This window comes from Ursus maritimus, unplaced genomic scaffold (genome assembly GCF_017311325.1).
Source record: "Ursus maritimus isolate PB19 unplaced genomic scaffold, ASM1731132v1 scaffold_24, whole genome shotgun sequence".
Lineage (NCBI taxonomy): Eukaryota > Metazoa > Chordata > Mammalia > Carnivora > Ursidae > Ursus > Ursus maritimus.
Genome location: NW_024424897.1, coordinates 36,025,816 through 36,042,806, shown reverse-complemented (window position 1 = coordinate 36,042,806; position 16,991 = coordinate 36,025,816). Strand labels below are relative to the sequence as shown.

Below are 16,991 nucleotides of genomic sequence, written 5' to 3'. Positions count from 1 at the left end.
CGCGCCGGGCGGGGGGGGGGGGGGGGGGGGAGCTCAACTTTGGCTACTCCCCTGACCATAAATTCGTGGGCGCCTCCTCCCAAGGGTTCTCCGGGCCTCCTTCCCGTTCTCCTATGCTCGCTGGTTCTCGGGCCCAGCAGTTCTGCGAATCCAAACCCTCAGACTCGTCTGGTCAGGGCCTGGGATCTGCGGAACAGTGGCCCGGGTAGAACTAAACGGGGTCCCTGTGATCTGCACTCACCCCACCTGACACCCCCATTTCCCAAGTCTCCGCGTCCATTCCCCAGGGGTCAGTTTTTCCTCGCCCGGCGGACTATCCCTGCCCACCACCAGGGTCGTTTGGGATGCGTCTACTCTTTGCATCCCCCTCCATCGTCTTCCAAGGGCACCCCAACTTCCTCCAGCTCTCACCTGCACCCCCGAAGTGTAGTTTCTTCTCTCCAGACTAAAACTGGACCCGCGGCGGCTGGAAAAGCCCCGGAGCCTCCCACACTAGGCTGCAAGCTACTTGCTTACCAAGTCCAAAGGTCAGCTAAAGTTTGGCTGATAAACAGAACCAGTACAAGAAGGTCTTCAGCCCCCCAGCGTGAGTACAATGGACCCTGGCAAGCCCTGCTCCCGCCCGGGTCTCCAGCTCTCCACGTCTGCCCTCAAGCTCTCCCTCTCTCCCTTTCCCCCCTCCCCACGACCATTTGCATCTTGCCGAAAGCCGGGCCCTCCCCGCTAATTTGCATATCTTATATGGCCTAATGGTGGCGATCATGGCAAGTTAGAAGTTTTCTGACTCCTCTCGGAGGAGACTCCGGGACCCCGGGGAGTAACAGGTGTCTGAAGGGTGGGGGGGGTTCCTGGACTTGGGGTTCGCTTGTGAAACTCCCCTCCACCCTCCTCTCTCGCACCCACCCACCCCCTCACCCCCTTCTTTTTCTGTCCTTGGAAAATGGTGTCCAAGCTCACGTCGCTCCAGCAAGAACTCCTGAGCGCCCTGCTGAGCTCCGGGGTCACCAAGGAGGTGCTGGTCCAGGCCTTAGAGGAGTTGCTGCCATCCCCGAGTTTCGGGGTGAAGCTGGAGACGCTGCCCCTGTCCCCCGGGAACGGGGCCGACCCCGACACCAAGCCAGTCTTCCATACGCTCACGAACGGCCACGCCAAGGGCCGCTTGTCTGGGGACGAGGGTTCCGAGGACGGGGACGACTATGACACCCCTCCCATCCTCAAGGAGCTGCAGGCGCTCAACACCGAGGAGGCGGCGGAGCAGCGGGCGGAGGTGGACCGGATGCTCAGGTAAGCGCGCCGAGGTGGGGAGTCCGCGCCCCAGCCCCTTGAGCCCGGGCCTTGTGCCTGAGCGACGCTGCGCCCCATCCTGTTTCCCACCAGAGAAGTCCCCCGGGGGGGCGCTCCGCTTCTCTCCCAACACCTGGACCCCTCCCAGTGCCGCAGTCGGGGGGGCCCTGAATCCCGAGGCTCCATCTCCCCCTGCCCAGGCCTGCGCCCGGGACCCGAGGGGCCCCCGGGCCTGGGAGAACTCGAGCGGTGGAGCCCTTGGCGGGAGGTGTGCGCGCGCGACTGAGGGTGCGAGTGGGTGCAGAGAATCAGTGGTCATTTCCCGGGAGCAGAGGCTCCGTCTCGCACAGGTCCCCGGCCAAGCGTTTCTCCTGCGCGCCGTTCTCCGGTCCCGGGAAACGCGGGCCGGCCTCGGGCACAGCGTCCTGCTGTTCTTTGCAGAAGGACTGGCGGCACCCGGGGCCGGGATCCCGGGGGCGAGCTTTCTGGCCGGCACTCCCATCTGCAGCGCCCCTGCAAGGCCCTGGGATTATCCGGAATCCCCAGGGCCGGGTTAGATTTGCAGAAGAAAATGTTTGCGTGCTGTAGGGCCGGGGTGGACCCGCACGGGGCAAAAGGATCGCGTATCTAAGCAAGCCAGGGGCAAGTGCGGCTAAGTCCCCCTTCACAGCGGATTTGGTCGCATTCTGAGAAAGAAGGGTGTTTCCAGATCTGGCCGCCGACATCCCGGCGTCCTCGGGGAATTCAGGCCGGCTGGCAGTTCTGGGATCCTTTGCTGGGCCTCCCCGACCGGCCTAGGGCTTTGACAGCTAGTTACTAATTATCCAGGGAGCCGAGCGGTTCCCTTAGACCGCACGTCGTTCCCGGCCGCTTGGCTTTAGGACCGAGTCCCGTGCATGGCCGTGGACACTTCAGCGCCGAGGTTTCAGGGCAGGGGCCGGGACCAAAGTTGCGCCCGACTCAGGCAGCCTCGGTCGCACGGCCGCAGCAGCAGTTTGGGGTGGGGATGTGACCTTGCATTTGAATTTGCCATCTGGGGACCCAGCGGCTTACTCTCTAGCAAAGACGTTCGGGGGGTTCTAGATTTTTTTTTTTTTTTTTTTTACCCCAAAGTACTTTTTTGCTCTTCGTAGGTTTGAGTTTCTACCCTCGCCGTTCCCCCGAGCGGCGGCGGTTTCTTTCCCGCCGGGGTTTGGGCGCAGGAAGGTGAGGGGCTGGAAGAGGAGCGGCTGGGGCTCCAGGGCGGCCTGGAGGTTGAGCAGGGCCGGCCAGTCTCACCGAGCTCCCGGCCGCCTGCCACGGGAAGCCCGCCGGGCCCAGGCCCAAACACCGGCCCCAAGCGCCCGTCTTCTAGCGGGGTTCTGGGAGGTTCTGCGAAGCCCGAGGCGACCCAGGGCCCCCTCCGCACCCAGCCCCGCGCAGGGCTGGACGCAGCAGAGATGTAACATAAACGGCAGCACGTGGAGTTAGGGTGTTATTAATTTATTTCTATAAATCATCAACAGAAAGATACACAAAGAGTCGTGATTAGGTTGAAAAGAGAGGCGGGTTATTCATTGGTGAAGTTGTAAACGCGGCTTAGAAGGGGAAGGAAGTCCGAACGCCGGCGTGGGGCAGCCCGCGGCCCGGTGCGCACGCTCGGCGCTGCGGGGCGCTCCGGGCCAAGCCCTCCGCCGCCTAACCTGGGCTGCCCGAGCCGCCCCGGGGCGGTGCACACCTGCGGGCCCTGCCCGGGCCTCGGCCCTGTGCCCTCCGCGCAGCGCCTGGCTCCAGCGGGGCGGGGAGGGAGGCGAGGAGCCGAGACCCTCACCCCGGTGGAGACCTAGAGACGCAGGACAGACCCAGAGTTTCCCCCCTTTCCCAGGCGGGTGCCGCTTTCCCTCCCCCACCTTCGGGAGTGCTCAGACTTTATTAAAGTAATTTTTCAAGAAATTGCTAGCGGTTCCCAGGTCACTGCACGGTCGGCTCCTGAGCGCCGACTCCTGAGCACTCCCTTTTTTGCCCACCCTGTTCCCGTAAAGGGGAAAGAACAGAACAGAAGCCTCTTTGGGGACTGCCTGGCCGCTCTTTATACCTCCTGGAGGGGAGAGGCGAGAAGGGAAGGTCGGGGACTGCGCGCCGCCTGGCCCCGGGCTCGGGCTTGGAGCCGCCTGGCTTGCCGGCCTCTAGGCTGGGGCGCCCAGGGGCATTTGGAAAGGAAGGAAGCCAGAGTTGAGGCTTCTGCAGGAGCGCGGGGCGAACTGTGCTGGCGTCCAGGGCTTTCCTGCTCGTGGGCCGCAAAGTCACCGTTTGGAAAGGAGCGTGCTGGGCCCACTCGGGCGCCGCGGTCGCGCGGTTGACACCTGAGCTCAGAGCACAGTGGCCGCTCGTGTTGCTCCGGATTCGTGTATTTGTCGGGGTTTGGAACCTCTCGATCGAAGCCGTATTTTCAAACGAACAAACGCAGCCAGCTGTCTGGGGTCCTCCCGGTGCACACAGGTGAATTGTGTGGTCAAAGAGCTGTGAAGGTGTAACTACGCCATCCTACCCCTGACTCTGGTCATTAAGTGCGGGCTGAAAGTTCGCTGGAGTTTGTAGGGTTTCCCTGTTGTTGTTGTTTTCTTAACCTTCCCAGTCGTTAAGCTAATTATTCTTTCCACAGAACCTTTCCATCTTAGAACAGTAAACTGTTTTGGGGAGGTTTCTTAGACACATGAAATGAACACAGGTAAAGAAATTTAAACAAAACAGAGTCAAAGAATCTGTTAAAGCGATGTTAACTTTGAAAATCCAAACACGTTTTCTAACTTCCGAAGCGATTGTTTGTATCTGTTGAAAGTGTTTTTGCACCCTAAAAAATACCTGTGGAAATATTCGCCAGAAATAAGCTTTAAAATGATCACTGATGTTTATACGAGTGTGTGCATTCCCTGGATATTTTCCAGGTGTGGAACTGGACTGCGTTTTCTCATTTTTTTGTCCTTGTTAGTTCATTACGTTTCATTACTTGGATGTACCTTTATAAATACTTGAGATGTGTGTGTGTGTGTGTGTGTGTGTGTGTGTGTATAAGTATATATACTCTTAAAAGTTTGTCTTTCAAAACGTCTCTACCAAAGCCTGTGATCTCACGAATTTAATATCAAAGACTTGTTGAAAATAACCACAGTTAATCAAATGCTTACAAAATGTTTACCCCCTGGATTTTTAAATTCATCAAACAAAATTAATTTTATTTGCCATGTGATAGGCACCATTTAGAAATGACAATTTCATTTGCAACAGTATATCTGTTTTGTCCTCTGCTTTATACGTTTTTTTATCCTTTCATATGAAACTAATTTTTTCCCTTTATTTGTTTCATGTTCCATCAGGCTATTATACACATCAGCATATAGGAAAGGGGTGCTGGGTCTTTTTTTAAAGTTAAATATACAGCTGTATTAAACGAATACTATATGTGGATGTATTGTATGAATACTTTTGTTCTATACTGTGCCTCATTTTTTAAATTTAAGTTACACCTCTCGCTTTAAAGTCATCTACTCAATAAGCGAGAAAAGATATTGGCAAAGTTGAAAGCATTTTAAATAAATAAAATTCAAAGGCAGTTACATTGCTATAAAGCAGCTTTTTGGGTACCTGTGTTTCTGAGAAATGAAAAGTATAAGCAAGTTCTTCTTATCCCACGCTTGAAATGTATGAGAAACACTGCCTTCCGGATACATTTCTTCCCTGATAGGGTAAGGGTAAGAATACAGGAAACCCTGGCATTTGGGATGGTTAATATCTTTTTCAGAAATTGATTTGAAATTATTCATCCCCATTAGGTTTCATCTGAGAGGTGGGGCTGTGGAGGGTTGTTTTCGTTTTTGTTTTTAAACGTGCCTCGCCTCACTGGAGGGATTCTTCACTCCAGGAGGAACGTGGTTGTATTTCTTAAAGCTTTTCTGAAGCTCTGAAAACTGTTTAACATTTGGCAGAAAAGTCCTCCTTGCTTCTCAGGAGATGGACGCAAACGTTTCACTCCGATTTTATGAGACAAGAAACTGAGACGCCCACTCAGAAGGGAAATACTGTGGAAAAGTTCTGGGATTCAAACTGATGCCGCCCCCTGTCATTGTGCGATCAGCCAGCCGGCCCCAAGCTGATGGCATCTTCCGCTTTCCAGAAGGCCTCTTGCCTTCACGTCCCTCACTTTCCAGGAAAATGAAGGGAAGCAAAATGAAACAGGAACTTTTCTTCCCGCTTAAGAAAGTGAGTGCTAGTAGTGCCTTCCCATCCCTGAAGGTGGGAAGTCATCGTCACCTTTACTCTCCTGATCCCCGATGACAGGGACCGAGCGTACTGTATAGGCACTTTCATCTCCCTTCTGTTTTGGCCTCACCTCTCTCCCAAGGTCGTCACTTGGGCACATGGAGAAGTGGCTGAAGATCAGAGTTTTGCAGAGAGTGTAGGCAAAAGCCCTAAAAAGAGAATCTTTCTCCCCAGACATCTTCCGCCAGAATCCTAACCATGTGCTTATCTGTCTAGCGAGGACCCCTGGAGGGCTGCCAAAATGATCAAGGGCTACATGCAGCAGCACAACATCCCCCAGAGGGAAGTGGTCGATGTCACGGGTCTCAACCAGTCCCACCTCTCTCAGCATCTCAACAAGGGCACCCCCATGAAGACCCAGAAGCGCGCAGCCCTCTACACCTGGTACGTCCGAAAGCAACGGGAGATCCTCCGACGTAAGTGTCCGAACCGCCCCCTCGACCTCAACCCGGAGTGACCTTTGCCCTAACTCTGACCCCTGTGGGATGCCTCAGTTTCTTTTTTCATCAAGAAGGCCTGCGTAGCGCTTGGCAGATTAGAAGGAAGCTGGCAGGTGGATTTGGTTTTCATAGTGACCGTACAGTGGGTTGACTTCCATCATGTTCCTCTCCCACGGTCCCCTACTACCCAGCCAGCCGCCTTGACAAGTCTGTTAGTGTGCCGTGTACCTTGAATTTTCTGGTCCCTGCTTCCAGCATCCTTCTCTTTGAAACCAAGTAGGTAGCAGTGGAATATTGTCCCCAAAGTAAGCCAGGCAGCTCCCCTTGGTATGGCCACAGACTGGGGTTCCCGAGGAAGGCATTCTGTAGCAATCAATACCTATTGATGACTATTACTGTTCTTTTCCTCCCCTCTGGGGAGGGTGTACCAAGTAGAAGATACTGTGTATATAGATCTATTCTGAACTTGACCCAGTTTCTGGGAGGGGGGTGCACTTGCATCCCGAAGCAACTGAAGGTGATTACTCAATATAGCAGCAGTTTTGAGACTTCAGCCGATGACCTGTCTGATGAAGACGCCACTCTGGCTACAGCAGGACACAGCCACAGTGTCTGCGTTTGGGACGCTGACCAATCAATAATTGTCATGCCCACTTCCATCCCCAGATTTCCTTTCTGTCCCAGGATTTCTGCCCCTCAGTAATACCAAGAGATTTTTGTCTTGAAGCATAGGGACGTTTGAACTGCATTTGAATGGCGGACTATTTTTATTCTTAGGAAAGTAGACTTTTACATTATCTGTTAATTATTTCGATCTGGCCCTTTGCCCAGGAAATTTTTGTATGAATTTCACTTCTGTACACTCTCCTCTGGGCCGTGGGCTCCTCTGTCTTTGTCAAGATACTAATTCCTATCACTTTCTGGGTTGGATTTTTTTCCCCCTCTCACTGGATGGCCACTTTTAAAAAATCGTTCTTGTTTTCTGCCCTACATTGCTCTGAAGGGATTGTTTCCGTATTTATTGTCTCTGTGTCCGTGGGCCGGAAAGGCCTTCATGGTGGAGCGAAAGGTCTTAGACCTCCGTCCCTTACGGCGGCTGTTTGTTGGAAGCGTTAAAGGGTAGGTCAGAAGAGCGAGGCCGGAGCTCTTTGCTGCGTAGGAGAAGAGACCCCCTTTCAGCTCCGGGTTGGTTCACCACCCATGGCGGCTAGGTCTTGAAGAATTTGTGTTTTTGACATGAAGCAACTCTCTGTCATTCCTGGAAAGTCTGAGAACATTCTCTCAGGAGCCACAGTGTCCAAAGGCCAGAGAACCCTTGGGCCTACCCTCACTCCAATCCAAGCTTCACGTGGCATCTCCAGTTGGAGCTGCCTCCCTGTGTTCAGTGGACGTTCTCCCAGAAAGCACAGGGGTACAGGAAAGGCCAGCTAGAAGCTATGAAAAAGACACACATCCCAGAAAGTTTCTCAAGGTGCTCGAGAAGAGGCGGTTTACAAAAAAACATATGACCGTCCCTTGCAGGGGATTTTTTAAATTATTACTGTTTTAAAGCCACGCAAGACCTAAACCTTAAGATACATTCTTTCATTCTGTACTTATCATTTGAACATCTGTTAGGTGTTCTGGGTGACGCTGTCCTGGGCTGTGAGATTCACAGGCCTTTTTCTCCAGGGACTTACCACCTAATGGGGGAGATGACATGTTTGAGCAAATCGTAACAGCTGCTTTATAAGCGCTGTTAAAAGGCGTACACAAGGGGCAGCAGAGGAATTGCTAGACTGCCTGGAGACATCACAGAGGGCTTCCTGGAGGAGGTGGCATTGGAACCAATTCTTGAAGGATGAATACAAGACACACAAGCATGGGACAAAAATTAGCAAGTAAGATGGAATGTGTGGAAGAAGAAAGAGGGGGGAGCATTTAAAAAGAGGACATAAATTTTCTTGAAAAGCTAAAAATGATAATATCAGTGATAATATTCATGGACCCATCTACATGTAGAGAATCTGCTTGTCCAAGCTGGCTCCTGAGCCTATAAAGAGGCTGCTGAAACCAGCTTCTCCAAGTTAATTTTTATGGGCAGCAAACATTTTCTGTCTCCCCTCTTCCCTGCATTGATCTAGAAGGAAGTGAGGGAAAGGTGGTGGTGGCTGGAGGACGGGCCGAAGTCTAGTTCTTCAGAACTTGAGAGGCTAGGGTCCTGAGGTGGGCAGAACCCGGATGGTTCCGGGCACCTGCAGTCGAGGCAGCCTGGCGGATCCTGGTGCGTGCTGGGTTCTGACAGTCGTGCGGGGCTGCCTCCCCAGAGGGCAGACAGAGGCAGCCCCAAGCTCCGAGCAGCTGTGCGTGGGCCTCACACCTACCACAGACACACCTGGAGTCAGTTCTGTTACCTGCACCCAGGTCAGACTTGAAGGTTTTGTGGATGTATTGCTTGGGTTTGGTTTTTAGCAAGAGGTGATGCGAAGGCTGTTGACAAGGAGCCTCAGTGTCTGTAGGCTGGACTCGCATCCCGGCCCGTGCCCCACATCCGTGCGACCTTGGGCGAGTCGTGTAACCAGTCCAAACCTCCGTTTCTTCAGCTACAAGATGGCGAAGACAATCCTTCTTGGTGGAGAGGTTGTGAGAATTAGATGGACCTTGTAGGGCACCCCACCACACAGGTGGCTCAGCACTCGCTCATTGTCATGACATCGGTTCGTAGCACGTGAAGAGCCTCATGTGGATCCTGGGTCCTTGGGATTATCTATACTGGCTTTGCCTCTACCTGGTGATGCCGCGGGGAAGAGAGGAGACATTAAGACAGACCTCGGAGCAGGGAACTTCTTTCTCCCCCTCTTCCTGTCCCTCAGGTGGCCCTGGAGACCAAATAACATAAGAGGTGTGAAAGCACTTTGAAAAACACGGCCTCCCTGGGAATTTGGGTCCCCATCTTCATCCCGACGAGAGGTAGATGTTCTGAAAGATGCTTGAGTGCCCCCTTAGGTTTTCCACCGATCCCCTTCCACAGGGGGGCAGGCCAAGAGAGGGGGGAGCTAGGTGACTTGGCTGGGGCCCTCCAGTGTCCAAAACTGAAGCAGTGGCTTCCTGCCAGGAGATTTGGCAGAGACTCTCTCGAGGTATCTGAAGCTATTGTTGGGAATCAGTGAACAAAGGGCTGTAAGTGGCCTGAGAATCCTCCAAAGTGGGTAGGGCCCAAATCAAATGCCCCAGCGACACGGTCAGTTACTGCCTATAATTTGGCCAATCAGCAACCGGTTCAAAGGAAGCCCAGCACCACCTGTGGCTGAGTCTTGGGTCCAGGCTGGTTAGAAGCCCACTGTTCCTGAGGATGGACCAAAACGGAAATGGAGCCTTAGACAGGTAGTAAGTTCCCCGTCGCCGGAGAGGTATAGACTGGAAGACCTCGTGGTAGGGTATCATAGAGGGGATTCAAGCATTAAATAGTGGCCCAACTTTGAACCTTGGAGAATTTGGGGTCGAGTGGCCTCTGAGACCTGCAGGAGTGACTCCAGAAACCAAGAAAGAAAAACATCAAGGTCCAGAACCTGGGGACCGGGAGTTAGGAAGTGGATCTGTCACATGTCCTTGCTCAGCAGGGTGGTTGCCTCTATGCTTATTCATCTGTAAAATGGAACTAATGACTCCGAACCCTGCTTCGTGTAGGTCTAAGGAAGACAACAACAAAGTTCTCATCTCCCACAAGTAAATAGCAAATCTCATTTAAACCGTATAGGCTAGGGTGTCCCCACTGGGTGAGTGGCCACCTTTCATTCATTCGTTCAATAAAAAAATGTATCGAGGGTCGCTGTGTACCCGGATCCTGGGAATTGAAAGGACGGGGACATCACTTCATCCACATTTATCTTTGCCCACCTCATTCAGTGCCATCGCTAGAAAGGTCGTGTGTTCGCGGTCTTCCGCCTTCGCCATCTTTCAAAAGTGTAGGCAGATCCGTAAGACCTTTCCCTCTTGGGCTGTTTCCCTCTTAAAGGGACCCCTGGAAACACACACCATTGCCTTTGAAATGATCTGAAACCAGAGAGCTTCTTCTCTTTCTATTCTAAAACTCCAGTTATATTTATTTCAAAGTAATAGTGAACAGGTTTTGGGTCTTGGGTTTTTCTAAGAGCATAACGTCATAATGGAGATGCCTAGCATACATGAAGAGAGGGCAGATGGGGAGAGCTGTTTTTAGTCTCTGAATAGTTTGTCTAAGTGCGTAGTGGACCTTTGAGCCCTTTACCTCCAGACCTGAGACTTGGTTGAGCTCCTCCCCTTGGACACCAGAATACAAGAGTTCAGGACTCAGAGGGTTGCTTCATGTCTGAGGGCCCGTGAGCCAACGAACACACATTGCCACTAAAACAGTGGCTGGGCCACATGTGAGCTCCTTCCAAGAAAGGAAAGGGGTGGCTTTGGTGGAGCGAACTGAGAGGGGCAGTGAGGGGCCTGTTGTGGGCTTCCCCTCTGGACCCCACTGCCCCACACATAATAACGGCGGCTAGCAGAGCCTAGGGGAGAGGAATGAAGGTGTTTTTGTCTGTCTGTCTGTCTGTCTGTCTGTCTGCCAAGTGAAGGCTACAGACCCTATCAAATCTACTCCTTTCTCTTTTCAGAATTCAACCAGACAGTCCAGAGTTCTGGAAATATGACAGACAAAAGCAGTCAGGATCAGCTGCTGTTTCTCTTTCCAGAGTTCAGTCAACAGAGCCAGGGGCCTGGGCAGTCCGATGACGCCTGCTCTGAGCCCGCCAACAAGAAGATGCGTCGCAACCGGTTCAAATGGGGGCCCGCGTCCCAGCAAATCTTGTACCAGGCCTACGACCGGCAAAAGAACCCCAGCAAGGAAGAGAGGGAGGCCTTAGTGGAGGAGTGCAACAGGTAACACCACCAGAAGCTCACTCGAGCAGGCGGGCGAGCACATGGACCTGAGATCCATCCCTTCTGTGCTGGGATATTGAAGTACTGGTTTTCCAGCTAAGTGTGGCTACAGCAGGGTTTCCCAAAGTGTGTTCCACGGAACCCTGATGTCCAGTTATTGACAAATAAGTTTGAGAAACCTCCCGTGCATGCTTCCTGCTGGAGAGTCCGGATGTATATTAACGTATTAAAGACTCTGAGAAGGCCGAGTCAGGGTTGAGAAACTTACTTAGCTTTGTCGAGTTGATTGTGAGGCACGAAATCTTTTTTTCTGGGGGATACTTACACCACGAACTGTTACTGCAGGGAAGATACTTTGGAGGATGCCGACCTAAGATATGGCTCCAGGGGAAGGAGAGTCATGTGTTTGGCCTCCGTGCGGACCAGGGAACACTGTCCCTGAGCCGGAGACTGGCTCTGGCTTTGACCAGCTGTTGTACAACCATTGGTCCAAGAGGAAACTTGGCAGAAAAAAACTGGTCAGATCTGTCCAATCCGCTCTGCCTGCGCTGATTAGAGTTCTTTCTGTATCTTAACAACCACATGTAATTTTAAAGAAAACTATTAGAAATCCTTGGGATATCCTTTTTTTTTTTTTCTTTTTTTTCATTCCTGCCATCCTCCCTGACTCCAATATTGACTTTGACTTTCTAAAAAGTCTGGTCTTAAAAAGGCAGGGTGTGTGGGTGGCTCAGTCGGTTAAGCGTCTGACTCTTGATTTTGGCTCAGGTCATAATCTTAGGGTCATGAGATCGAGCCCTATGTCAGGCTCTTCACTGGGCATGGACCATGCTTGAGGTTCTCTCTGTCCCTCTCCCTCTCCCCCGCACCCCTTGCTTGTGCGAGGGCTTGCACACATGCTCTCTTTCTCTCTCCTGCTCTAAAAAAAATAAAAAAGTAATAAAAAATAAAATAAAATACAAAGTAAAATAAAATATAAAATGAAATAAAATAAAATAAAATAAAATAAAATAAAATAAAATAAAATAAAATAAAATAAAATAAAATAAAATAAAATAAAATAAAATATGGAAAGGCAGGTGAAGCCAGGAAGGGACATGACACAGAGTCCCCAGGCTATACTGTGTCCCCCTGCTAATGAGAAGCCCCCCAGCACCCAGTGGTGTCTGAGAGTCCCTCTCACACCTGGCCCCTGGGGTTTCACCAGCAGCGATGAAGCTAGAGACCAGCCACCTCTGCGTGTCGTCCTCTCACCTCACCCAGCCTGCCCTTTGAAGAGGATTCCTGTGGCACAAATAAGGAATATGGTTTCCCTGGCACCCTTCTGGGTCTATCCAAAGCCCAGTCGACCAGAAGTCCCTTTGAAAGGGTTCAGACAGGGCTAGTAAAGGTCCTTACCTTTTGGAGGTTGGGAAGAATAGCAACGTAAGATGTCAAGAGGTCTAGTCTGGACCTTCTCCCTGCATTACCTGCCCCTTGGCTGCTCTCTTTGTGTTGGAAGCCACACTGGAGGCCTAAGCCTCTCAGTTCCCAGGCCACAGAGCTTGTGCGGCCCCCGTGTTGGGCCCCACTCCAGCCATGTGATCAGAGAACTACATGGGCTGGACATTTCTCAGGCCAGGCTTTTCCCCAGGCCCTAACTCTATCCTTGGCCTCTTCACGCCCCTAAGCGAGACCACTGAGATTGTGTGTCTGGGGCCAAGGACCAGCAAGCCTCCCCTGGCTGCGCTCGCTCACCGTCTTCCCCCCGGTCCATCCTCAGGGCAGAATGTTTGCAGCGAGGCGTCTCCCCCTCCAAAGCCCACGGCCTGGGCTCCAACCTGGTCACTGAGGTCCGTGTCTACAACTGGTTTGCGAACCGCAGGAAGGAGGAGGCGTTCCGGCAGAAGCTGGCCATGGATGCCTACAGCTCCAACCAGACGCACAGCCTGAACCCCCTTCTCTCCCACGGCTCTCCCCACCACCAGCCCAGCGCTTCTCCCCCAAATAAGCTGTCAGGTAAGCCTAACCCAGGCCCCACTGCCTCGGCAACCCCGCCGTCCTGCTTCTCCCCACCGGTCTCATCTGGCTCAAGATTTTTCGGAGGAGGACATGGTGGGATGGTGCTAGGGCTGGCTTCCTCCCACGGCCAGGATGTTCTTGTGAAAACAGTGTGTGGCTGTGGTCAGGTTTCCTCTGAGTCCTTCCTCAGCCTCCAGGGAGCCCCCCTCCCCAGCCTTCCCTGGGTCCCCTTTCTTCTCCCTGTGTGGCTGCTGACTCAGCAATGCAGCGCGACTGTCAGATGACACGGAGAGGCTGCCTTATTGGCACGCCAGGTCCAGACTGCAGGCAGAGGGGTCACCTCCGCCCCGTCCGCATCCCACCCCAGGGCTCCGTCCAGCCATAGCAGGAGGAGCCCGGGGGCCTGTGCAGAAGGGCCGCTCTGTTGGAAGTCAGTCCCTGCTTGTTTGGCTTTGGTGATCTGCCAGAGTAAGCGCGGAATCAGTCACTTAAAATCTTGGCGGCGTTGAGTTGGCCAAAACTGGTTGAGTACCTACTATGTGCTACTGTAGGGCCCCGGCCTGCATTAGGTGGCTCTGCTGTGGGGTGAGGGCTTGTCAGGATGGAAGCCCACATCATTGTGGGAAAGCACCCCTGTATGCTGAGGGTGAGCACTTCTCCCCCTGGGGCTCAGTCCTTCCAGGAAAGCTGGCTGCCCAGAATGGGTGTGCTTACTAAAGAGGCTGGCTTGGTGCCCGCGTAGAAAGAGGGTGGCACGGTCGGCCCCCTGCTCCGGGGAAGGGCTTGCAAAAGGAGAGCCAGGCCCCCTTCGCAACTCAGGCTTGGTCCTGAAGCCTGTTGCCTGCTTGCCTGCCGCTTGCTCTTCTGCTGGGAGCAGCCTGGGGTCTGGGGCTGGACTTAGGGTTGGGGGGCCCGGGCTGGGCAGTCTCCAAGCATTTGTTCCGCACTGTGCTCCCACAGCACAACTAATTCCAGGGTCTCTGGGCGCCTGAAACTGCCCAGCACGAAAGCCTGGTCCAGGGCTGGGGCCTTCTCTGGATCCCACTCCCGCAGAAGGGAAGGGCTCAGCCACATGGGGAGAAAGTTCGGGTTATTCTTGAGAGGCAGAGAAGCCCCCCCGAAGAGCACTGCTAGCCTGATGGCAGAGTTACTCCGTCCCTTAACGGAAATTCAAAGCAGGGTTCAGAGGGCAGAGGCAAACGGCATGTGGCCAGCACGGAGCACGACTGGGGCACTTGCCGCCCGCCCGCGGTGATGCACGGAGCTGGAGCTGGAGCGGTGGGGGGCGTGGTTGGGGCAAGGGGCATTATTGAGAAGACAATGGCTATTGTGCTGGGACCTGTGATCTCCACACCAAAGTCAGGGAGCCTGCAAGCCGAACAAAGGCCGGGCAGCTTTCTGACAAGCTGGGGTTGTGGTGAGGTCACCACGGGGTCGTTGGCGTAGGCCTTCTGTATCCTGACAGGAGACACGGAGCGGGGCCGGAGCGGCTGGGCAGGTGCTGGAAACAGAACAGGGTGGGTGCCAAATCCAGCCTGAGAGCTCTCTGATAGGCGTCCCCGAAGGCATGGCCCCCTTGGAGTGGGTTCTCTAGCCCCCCCTCCCCCCAGATCTCAGCCTTTTAAAAAATTATGGAATGCCAGAACTGGGAGGAGCTTCAAAGGAGGAGGCCCAAGAACGGAAGTAACTTGCCAGAGCTAACAGAGCGAGGGGCAGATGCGCCTAGAACTCAGGCCCGCTGACTCCCACTCTGTGCTACGTAGGTGCGCGTGCGCCCCTGCCCCCAGGAGCTGGCATGGAGTGCCCAGAACCATCTAGGGCCCAAGGCTATCTTCCGGGCTTCATGTGTCCTTCTAGGGAGAAACTCCTATTCATGGAGCAATAATTATGCAGCACTGTATATGTTCAGTAGCTGCCTTCACCTCCGCCTGAATTTTCCCTTGGGGCTCATTGCGAGAGTCCCTGTACACGCCCAGAAAGGGTATTCTCCAGACTCGGGTTTGAGTCCTGTGCCTAGCCAGCCAGGGTGATGCCCACAGCTGCGGCATGACCCAGTCACATCACTTCTCTGAGTCTGACTTTCCCGTCTGTAGAACAAAGAAAGAGGACCTACCTCATCGGGCCCACGTAAAGATTAAATGAGAGAATGTGTAAACACCATCTTTCCCAATAAACGCTGACGACTATCGTTATTGCTCTCGTTCCTGCGAGCAGCAGCAGCGGAAAGAAAGGCGGGCAGCTGCAGTCCATTTCCTTCTAACATTCACCCCGGGGCATTATCCCTAAGAGGCGGTGACATGCACCCCGGCCCTGGGACCGGGCTGGGGCCTGGGGTGCAGAATGCTGGGAGGGGTGACCGTGGCCCCCTCTCAGGCTGCCAGGGTGGCATGTGAGCTGTGCTGGGGCTCCTAGGCAATGCCCCCCAGGTTAGGCGGACAGCAGGCTGGAGCCCGGCACTCAGGGTGGGCTACGTGCAGTCTGCAGAGCCTCGCAGTGCGCTTCCTGTCATGGGCCCCAAGACCCAGGCATGGTCTCTAGCCAAGCCCAAAATGTACCTGGATGCAGAATACAAAAAGAGCTCAGCGGGGGCTAAGGAGAAACCAAGACCCGGAGTCAGTAGCAGCACTAGTACCCTCTAAGGCTAAGCTGGGGGAGGGGGACGGACACAAGGCCCCAGTCCCCCTACCCCGCGCTCCCTCCCCTCCGCACGCCAGCCTCTGAGCCAGGAGGCCCGGAGGCACCTTAGAGACACATCTTTCCCTTGAACCTTCTTCCTGGAGAGGAGAGCATCCCATCTCCAACGAGCCTCTGGTCTCCCAGCCAGTCTCGGTGTGTTGCGGCCCACTTGCCCACAGTGACCACAGTGTGACCCGGGTGCTGGAATGTCCCGCACAATAGGAGTGGCAGGAGGAGCACTTTGCCTCTGTCAGCAGCTGATTGGTTACAAGGTGCCCTGCAAACACACTGTCAGCAGGATCAGCTGTTTTCGGCGCTGCCCCTCCCGGCTTTACAATCACACGCCAGCATGCGGCCAGGGTTGTCATGGCTTGGTCTCCCTTATGCATGCTTAATTGACAATTAAGTTGAGGCTTTGAACCAGCCTGGCTGCCGCTGATGGGCCTTCATCTTTCCAGTGAGAGTCACAGGGGCCCCCTTTGTTTGCTCTTCTTGGGGGCCTGAAGTTACCGTAGCAGGCTGCAGGCAGCCATTTATCTTCGGCCTGGAAGCCTTTATCTGCACCCCCCATTCCAGCTCTCGCCAGCAGGAGCTGTCCCTGGTTATAGGCCCCGTGACAGCCCATTCTGAGGCCATTGAGCAGGCCCGGAGTGATGGCCCCTACCTCCATTCTGGAGCGGAATCAAGAGAAAGGCCCCCAAAAGGTCAGAGAGCAGGGCTTTGGCGAGGAAAGGGACTGGTTGGAGACAGGTGCTTGTATTGATTGCCTCAGGGAGGAGGAGAGGAGGAGGAGGAAGTTGGCGTGGGATGGAAGCGGGGCTAGCCTTGGCCCAAGCCCTGGGATCCAGCTGCGTGAGCTGAGGTGCTCCCTGTACCCTTTGCTCCGGTCTGCAGCAAACTCACCAGGCCAGCTTGCGACAGCCAGGGAGGGGCAGACGGTCCTCATCGGCCTTCGTTTGCCACACGCGTCATGCCCTCACTCTTGTATCATCTCTCGAGAAGGAGATTGAGGCTCATCCTCCTGGAAAGAAAGTGAGGCACAGAGGTGAGAGGGAGCCCTTCCAGAAGAATCTTTGGATGCCCTGACTGACAGCCTCTTGAAGTGGGGGCCTTTATTTCTGTGGCTGCTTCCTCCTGCCTCCCTTCAAACTCTCACTGCCCCCTCTCTGAGCCCCGTGGACTTGATTGCCCCAATGGTCAGATCAGAGCTCAAAACCCAGAGAATCCTGCCGCCCATGTCCCCTTGGCCCCTTTCACATGTCCTCCCAAGTCACCCACAAGAATCTTAGCCTGGGTCTTAGGCAGACTGAACTCTGGGCCAGGATATCTGTGTGGTTGCTGCTGTTTCCCCTGATGCTGAAATCAGTAGGACCCGAGGAAATCTCCAAAGTGCCCAATGGAGGGGTTATG

The 16,991-nt window shown here is 54.0% G+C and overlaps 1 protein-coding gene across 2 annotated transcripts in view; it reads left to right on the top strand.

Annotated features, from left to right (window-relative positions):
• Positions 1-940: 940 nt before the first annotated feature.
• HNF1B (HNF1 homeobox B) overlaps positions 941-16,991 on the top strand; it is a 53,636-nt gene continuing 37,585 nt past the window's right edge. For both annotated transcript variants that reach the window (XM_040640968.1, XM_040640967.1), the window contains exons 1-4: positions 941-1,284; positions 5,797-5,996; positions 10,640-10,904; positions 12,667-12,902. In XM_040640968.1, coding sequence (XP_040496902.1) covers positions 941-1,284; positions 5,797-5,996; positions 10,640-10,904; positions 12,667-12,902 — 1,045 coding nt within the window. The remainder of the gene's footprint in view (positions 1,285-5,796; positions 5,997-10,639; positions 10,905-12,666; positions 12,903-16,991) is intronic.